The sequence below is a fragment of the Triticum dicoccoides genome, chromosome 2A (genome assembly GCF_002162155.2).
Source record: "Triticum dicoccoides isolate Atlit2015 ecotype Zavitan chromosome 2A, WEW_v2.0, whole genome shotgun sequence".
Classification (NCBI taxonomy): Eukaryota; Viridiplantae; Streptophyta; class Magnoliopsida; order Poales; family Poaceae; genus Triticum; species Triticum dicoccoides.
The window spans coordinates 749997128-750005315 of NC_041382.1; the positions used below are offsets into that span (position 1 = coordinate 749997128).

An 8188-nucleotide genomic window follows, 5' to 3' on the forward strand; every position below is an offset into this window, starting at 1 on the left:
GATTTTAGAAGGAAAGGGGATGAAAGCTAACAAAGAAAACGAATACAAAAATGAATTTTACAGGAAAAAATATAAAAACTTAAACGAATATTTACAAGGAAATATATAGTGTAATGCGAATAATGAGACATGAAGGGCAATGTAAAGGATAACAGGAAAAAATAACCAGAAAAAAACTAACATACACGAGATTATTGTAAAAAAATACTTAGTAATTTTGTACAATTTTGTGGTCTCTAGAGTATTCATGATTGTCATGAATTTACAGAATTCATAATAAATTTACTGGAATTTTATATTTTCCCTAAATTTTAGAGTTTTGTAGTTTTTGTTTTGTTTCAATTTTCTTTATTACTAGCAAACGTTAAATCGGGGAGCTGGCATTATCAAAACTACTTTAAGGGGTCAAATCCAAATGGTTTGACACTTGAGGGACCAATATTTATAGTGTTGAAGTTGAGAGACCAAACTTAGACTTTGCCAATTTTTAAGGGCCAAAATGTACCTTTTCTTCTCATGTATAGAATCAAGCCAGATTATAAATAGTCATGTGCTTATGTACAGCCCACATAAAAAATCCATACATTCTAAGTTTTGAAAGAAAAAATTACTTCATGGGAAGAGTATGGTTTTATGTTAGAAAGGGCATCCTCTATTTTTCCACAACACATGAATCGACAATTATCTTAGCTAAAGTTTGGAGTCCACACCTCACCCCTACAATATTTTTTGTTGGTAAAATGAGCAATTTACCAAATGATTTAATCCACAGAATGATAGATAAAGCATGACTGTAATAACAGAGAAAGAACAAGTTGTGCAATCTAATAGAGTATGTGCTTCTGAAGTTGTGAATTCAAACTGAACATATCTAAAACAAGAAACTCTAGCAGGCTCTCATTTATAGGCAGGCGGTGAACGGGGAGCGGGCGTGTACGTCTCTCTTATTCTCATGCTTATACATGTGGAAAATAACCTTTCTTATAAGGAGGTCCAACTTATACTTAACTAACAATGTGGGACTAAACATTAATCCCACCTCCTCGTGCATGAATGGGCTCAGTGGGTCTGTAAAAATTATTAGGAATTCTGAAAATGATTATTGGGATGGCCTAAAATGGATCAAATTGCAGCAGTTTTTTGTAAGAAAAAATAGCCCAACGTAGTTTTTCTTTTGCATTGGGTGCAAGTTTTGGGCTTAACCCACCACTAAAGTGTTTTTGGTATTATCCTGCAGATATTTACAGTTAGCAAAAAGAAAAGACTTACATAAAAACATAGAAGACGACAACTATTTTTAGGGTTCATCTTTGTCTGAGTCGATTGATATTTTTTTCATATACATTTCCAAAAAGTGCAACTTAGGTGCGCCAAAGATTTGGTGGATATAAACCGATTCGCATGAGAGGGGGGGGGGGTGGGGGGGTTAGCTAGCTTAAAACCAACAATGAACAAAAGATTTGGTAGATATAACAAGTGTTTCATGTGCTCCAAAAACACTGTTTGAGAAACCGTCTCAGTGCATGGACTAGCCAGCTAGCTAGCCACCGAGTCATAATTTACAAAATGTCATCATATCATCATGGTGATCGAACACCAGCATAAAAATTCCCATATAACTAGATCGGCATATTACTCTGCACCATCTGCATCTGCATCTGCATCAGCCGTGTGTGCGTGCGCGGGGGAAATCATGTGAGCTGGGCTGAGCTAGCTGGAGGGAACGGGGTAGCACTTGCCCTTGCACATGCAGCGGTAGACCATGGGGCAGGGCTCGGCGATGGAGCACTTGAAGCTGACCATCACGCGGTTGCACGGCTTGCAGGCGCCGCACGCGTGCGTGCAGTCCGGCAGGCTCGACCCCGTCCCGTACACCTCCTCCTGCAGGAACCCCGACACATCCTTCTTCTCATCCGTCTCCGTCGCCGCAGCACCAGGCGCATGCCCCGGCCGTGCACGCTGCACTGCCGGTCTTGCATCAGCATCATCTGCCACCCACCAGATGCAAGTTAGAGTCAGATTCACATGCGAAGAAGATGGCATTGCACGTAGAGATCATGCGGCTGAACTTACCGGGGCCCGGTCTGATGCCATCAGCCGTGGCGGTGAGCAACAAGACGGCCGCGAGGAGCAGAAGAAGGGGATGAGCGCGGTGAACTCGGGCGACAAGACCATGCCTCATCATCATCTTCTCGACACCAAGAGCTCGCGCGCGCGGTGCCAGTGCACGGTGACACTCAAGAGCAGCCTGCTTTGGAGGGCACGGTGCAGCGCGACGTACTCTAGAGCAGGAGCAGGCTGCGGGGGAGTACACGGAGGACGCGCCCCGCGCACATATATATACCGGGGCGGCGTCGGGCGCGGCCATTGATGCACGCAGCGGCAGCCGCGGGGATCTTTGATTGTGCGTCACCTGATCCCCGGCACGCCCACGGCGGCTCGAACTCCATCACACGGATCCAGTGACCCGCTGCCCTGCCTGCCACCGCTGCGCCGGGACAATTTCGCAGGCGGGCGAGGCAGTCAGAGAGAGGGAGAGAGAGACAAGCCATTAAACGGTTCGCCTCCTGGCGCGGATACGCGCAGGCAGGGTCTTCATTAATGGCGCACGGGCATGGCCACGCCGCCACGGCCTCGGCGCGCGGCGGGAAAACCGCCGCGTGCTCGCTCGTTTGAATTTCATTTCACGGCGAGCCTAACTAGCCTGCGTCGACGGCCGGCCCACCGTCGTCGTGATCGCGCGGGAGCCTTGAATGAAGCCGCACTCATTTACTCTGCTTTCGCCCGCGCCCCCGTCGACGACGCACCGCGCACGCGTGACCCTCATGAGCTCTGCCTGCCGCCCCCTGCGCTCTGAGAGAGACTGTGCGCGCGCGTACGTCTCGACAGGCTTTGGCTACAACTGGAGTGGAACAGGACCTGCTGACGGATTAGTTAATGGTTATCCATCAGTGAGTAGAGAGAGCGAAGTGTTGGCCGACGGGCGATGGTCCCGTGGAATCCACAACATCTAACTGGAGTATGTTATGAGAAAAGCAGGGAATAATCAGGTTCAGTTCTTGGCATGGGGGACGAGAGTGGAAATGGATGCATCTCAGGTTTTCGTGATTTCCCACGCAGAAATCCAACTGACGGCCCCAACTAATCGGCTCGTATACATGGCCATGCCAAAGACCACCGTAGATCATTAGTAATCAGTAGGAGTAAAATACTATATAGTATAGTATTTTCGTGCAGAGAGTGCTGAAGAACGTTTGAAAGCTTATATAAGTCAGGTATAGTACTCAGACCTACACCAATCGGATCCTTGGCGCAATGGTAGCGCGTCTGACTCCAGATCAGAAGGTTGCGTGTTCGATTCACGTAGGGTTCAATCCTTGAACAAATCCGGATTTTTATTTTTATTTTTTTACTACTTCAGCAATCTATTAAATTGTTTTCTTCTTACAAGCAACAATCCTGCCATTTCTTAAATTTTACATCAGCAATCTATTAAATTGTTTTTTTCTTACAAGCAACAATCCTGCCATTTCTTAAAACCTGCAAGCGATGCATCCAACTATAAAAGAGGTAAGAAACTACAGTTCTAATTTTTATTTATTTTTTGCTTTTTATGGGTGAACTAAATTTGTTTCCTTTTGTACTTCTAATGCTAATCCATGGTAGTTTCCATACGTTTTCTTTATTATGAAAATGCAACATTGTGCTCACATTCATTAGTGTTCTTTTTATGATGATCGGGTGAAGAAAAAAATACCTACTAACTAAGCTACAAGAAAACCTATACAAATGTGCAACAGCTAACACTACGTAGTGGTCAAAAGAGCCATGAATAATGGCGGTGGTGGGTGGGGGGTCGAACCATTTAGTCACCTTCATCCCGCATAACGCCATAAAATGGGTTGGAAACCGCTTTAGAGTTGGAAGATTCAAGAGTCGTGCTCTTCCAGTGAGAACCAGGGGATTATCATAACCAAGACACACCACTTCTCTTTCATAGAGTTGGGTAGTAGGTCATTACCATGAATCCACATGGAGAGACCGACATGTGAGAGGGTATCAGAGAGGCTGACATGTGAGAGGTTGTGATGATTGGATACTAGATATCAATGGAGTAGGATCGGTTAACCATGAGGTGGGAAGTGGCAAAAGGGGCAGATGGATTATGACTCGGGCCTCGCTTAGCTATGTTGTCGAGCATTTATCCCAAAGGGCATGTACAATGCATAGCCTCATGATGATGCCCCATGTGCCATGTAGGATGGGATGTTAGAAAAAATATGTTCGGATAGGGAAGCGGGATCCTCTGCAAGAGGCAGGTGCTTAGGGAGAAAAAGTGTGGTCCGATGTAAAAAGCTGAAAGAGTTTATCTAGCACCACTTCTCTTTCATAGAGTTGGGTAGTAGGTCATTACCATGAATCCACATGGAGAGACCGACATGTGAGAGGGTATTGGAGAGGCCGACATGTGAGAGGTTGTGATGATTGGATACTAGATATCAATGGAGTAGGATCGGTAAACCATAAGGTAGCAAGTGGCAAAAGGGGCAGATGGATTATGACTCGGGCCTCGCTTAGCTATGTTGCCAAGCATTTATCCCAAAGGATGTAAAATGCATAGCCTCATGGTGATGCCCCATGTGCCATGTAGGATGGGATGTTAGAAAAAGTAGGTTCGGATAAGGAAGCGGGATCCTCTGGAAGAGGCAAGTGCTTAGGGAGAAAAAGTGTGGTCCGATGTAAAAAGCTGAAAAAGTTAAAGTGAAGAGTAGGGATGCATGTGTAGTAAGGGCCTACTTTCTATTCTTTGATGAGGTCCACTAATAGTAGCTTGTGTTGGAGAGAAAAATTCAATATAGATGCCTCAATCTACTTTTTTTCACGAGGCATCTGTATCCATATACCACCATTGTGCATGCCCAAATAGCACAAGCCATGAAGAGAATTGGCATGTCACATGATTTCCTGTTTCCCATTGATCTTTGGGATTGAGCGGTGAACTAAACTTACAATTTGTAAGAGGGAGCTGAGCTACTAGAGTAGGTGGAAGGTTTGAAGTGTATTCCAAAGCATGAGGAATTGCTCAAGAGCTTAGGTGTTGTGGTACGTACCTCTGGGTTGAAGCATAGTTCTATCTATGTTTGACGTGTGAACTGTGAACTAAAGGAATACTATCAAGAGTGACATGTCTATGATGAGAGCTTTGAAATCTTAAAATAGCTCGAGTAGCAAGTCTAATAAATATGTTAACTATTTTTGACAAGGCGAGGGCATATGTCTCCCTCTGCATTGTAGTCTCTAAAGTTCACCTCCCCTTGAATTTAAAATATTTTGCATAGGTAACTAAGGATGGGTAACCAAATGGAGATGAATGGAGCCTATCTGAAGGTGGAAATAAATTATATCCAGACCTAGAGCAGGGGCTTTCATGGTTCCTTGAAAGATTATCGTTTTTTTACTATGTACTCCCTCTGTCCCAAAATATAAGAACGTTTTTAACACCACACTAGTGTCAAAACGTTCTTATATTATGGGACGGAGGGAGTAGATTATATTTACTAACTTCATAAAAATGAACATTAACAGTAATGGTTGGTATACATGTCTATGCTCAAAGGCCAAAGCCATCGTAGGTTATTACTGGTATTTCCGTGCAAGAGTACCAGTAGGCTTGGTGTGCCATTGTAGTAACAATTGATTAACGTTTTCAACATTGTATAAGTAAGTTACGGAACTCAGTCCAACAACAACCGGATCCTTGGCGCAATGGTAGCGCGTCTGACTCCAGATCAGAAGGTTGCGTGTTCGATTCACGTAGGGTTCAATCCCTGAACAAATCCGGATTCGTTTTTTCATTTTTCACTTCAGCAATCCATGGACTTTCAAAGTTCATCAAAATCTATAGTTTTGCATTTCAAAACATTCTGAAAAATATATACAGATATACATGGAGGTATAACACACATGATACTATTCATCTCAAAAGTCCATGAATTTGTTCTTTTTGCACAGATCGCATGTCAAGGTATTTCATCCTGAAATTTCACACATACACATCACGTCCTTGAATACCTGTACAATTTTCTTCATATCTTTTTGAAACTGAAAAGTATGAATTTTGATTATTTTTTTCCAAAAAAAAAGGCCTCCATGAAGGCCGAGCTCCAAAAGGCCGTTCTCTCAATCCTGTCATTTCTTAAAAGGAACCTGCAGGTGATGCATCCAACCACAAAGAGGTAATAAACGACAATTTTTCTTTTTCTTTTTATCAATGAATCAAATTTGTTTCATTGTACTTCTGTGGCTAAACGATGGTAGTTTTTTCCACCTTTTTTAAAAATTATGAAAGACAACACTGCACTCATTCATTAAAGTGTTTTTTTTTACGATGACCGGTCGAGAGGGAAAAATACCTACTAATTAAGCTAACATAAAATCTATACAAAGATGCAACAACTAAGACTAAGTTGCGGCCAAAGAGCTACTAATAATGGTGGGGTGGGTGGCGGTGGAAGCATTTAGTCACCATCATCCGGCATAACGCCATGAAGGTCATAGCCACTGAAGCCGCTTTAGAGTATTCAAGAGTTGTGCTCTTTCAGTTAGAAGCAGTAGATTATCATAACCAAGACACACCACTTCTCTTTCATGGAGTTGGAGAGTAGCACACTACCATGAATCCGGAAGGAGTGGAAAGTATGATTGGTAGGAATAGGTTAACGGAGAGGCTGACATGTGAGAGGTTGTGATGATTGGACACTAGATACCAATGATCAGTTAACGATGAGATGGCAAGAAGACTCTTCATAAATGTGGCAAAATGGGGCAGATGAATCATGACGCCAGCTTCGCTTAGCTATATTGCAAGGATTTCTCCCAAATAACAAGCCATGGAAAGAATTGGCTTGTCACATGATTTTTTATCTCCCACTAATCTCTGGGAATGAGCGGTGAACTAAACCTTAGGGATATTACTCTGGGTTGGAGCATAGTTCTACCTATGTTTGATGCGTGAACTGGGTAAATGAGAAGGAATACCATCAAGAGTGACATGTCTATGATTAGTTAATTGTTATCCTAGAGAGAGTTGCTTCACTGGACGACTGAGCTGTGGAAGTTGGCCGGCGGGGGTGGTCCCGTGGACGGTGACGAACCAACCAACAGCTAAATTTTTATGAGAAAAGCAAGGGAGTGCTCAGGTTCAGTTCATGGCATAGACGGGAGCGGAAATGGATGCATCTCACGTTTCGTCATTTCCCACGCATCTAACAGACGGCACTACCCCCAACTAATGGTTCCTACTATACATGTGTATGCCCAGAGCCCAAAACTACTGTAGATTATTAGTGTTTTTTCGTGCAAGAGTACCGTCGGCTTGGCGTGTCATGTAGTACAACTGAAGAACGCTTTGAACATTCTATAAGGAGGTGATGGGACTCACTCCAACACCAACCGGATCCTTGGCGCAATGGTAGCGCGTCTGACTCCAGATCAGAAGGTTGCGTGTTCGATTCACGTAGGGTTCAATCCCTGAACAATTCCGGATTTTTATTTTTATTTTTTTACTTCAGCAATCTATTCCCTTAAATTGTTTTCTTCTCACAAGCAGCAATCCTGTCATTACCTGCAACACTGCAACTGATGCCTCACTCAAAAATCAGTGTGCAACTCAACAAGCCTAAACCACACCTTAATATTGCTCCAAATGCATCGTGTGTATGTAGTAGTACATGAAGAGAATCCGTGCCACCATTTCCGGCTCCCTTTAGCACAATTAACACAAGCCATAGTAAGGCCATCATTTACATTGGAGACCATGCTTCCTCCACACCGCTCTTGCAAGTTGAGCCATGCTAAGAACTTGAGCTTCAGGGGCGTCCAATTATTCCAAAATGTAAGCTACATTAAGGCTTTGTTTGGTGACTCAGGGAAGAACGCCCAGGGTACTACATCCCGTTGGGGGAATTTCAGGAGCATACGTAATTCCCTTCCTTTTCCACGGGAGAGATCTTCTCCTCATTTGTTGGTACAGAGGAGGGGAAGAGAGGGATGGAAGGCACGGGCGAGGGAGGAAGAGCGAGGCAACGGAGCTCAGATCGCACGAGGGGAACGACAGGAGGATTTTCCACGAGTGTGGAGGTGTGGGACCTTTTCCCGGGGAAAGGGCAAAGTTCGGGCAGGCACACCC

The 8188-nt window shown here is 44.0% G+C and overlaps 1 protein-coding gene and 3 non-coding genes across 4 annotated transcripts; 3 read left to right on the forward strand and 1 right to left on the reverse strand.

Annotated features, from left to right (window-relative positions):
- Nucleotides 1-1490: 1490 nt before the first annotated feature.
- LOC119352246 (protein EPIDERMAL PATTERNING FACTOR 2-like) lies at nt 1491-2293 on the reverse strand. The gene is made up of 2 exons (XM_037618945.1): nt 2074-2293; nt 1491-1988 (listed from the first exon to the last, which is right to left on the reverse strand). Exons 1-2 carry the CDS (start codon nt 2186-2188, stop codon nt 1711-1713), a joined length of 393 nt encoding a protein of 130 aa, XP_037474842.1. The 5' UTR covers nt 2189-2293; the 3' UTR covers nt 1491-1710.
- A 1008-nt stretch (nt 2294-3301) lies between these two features.
- On the forward strand, nt 3302-3373 carry TRNAW-CCA. Its single transcript has one exon. It is a non-coding gene; the product is annotated as a tRNA-Trp (tRNA).
- A 2379-nt stretch (nt 3374-5752) lies between these two features.
- On the forward strand, nt 5753-5824 carry TRNAW-CCA. Its single transcript has one exon. It is a non-coding gene; the product is annotated as a tRNA-Trp (tRNA).
- Nucleotides 5825-7454: 1630 nt separating this feature from the next.
- Nucleotides 7455-7526, forward strand: TRNAW-CCA. The gene has a single exon. It is a non-coding gene; the product is annotated as a tRNA-Trp (tRNA).
- The last annotated feature ends 662 nt before the right edge of the window (nt 7527-8188 follow it).

Bases quoted from the DNA above. Each gene is read 5' to 3' on its own strand.
- LOC119352246 (XM_037618945.1), bottom strand. From the start codon at position 2,188: ATGATGATGAGGCATGGTCTTGTCGCCCGAGTTCACCGCGCTCATCCC. The intron at 1,989-2,073 runs GTAAGTTCAGCC...GGTGGGTGGCAG, and splicing joins TGGCATCAGACCGGGCCCCG to ATGATGCTGATGCAAGACCG.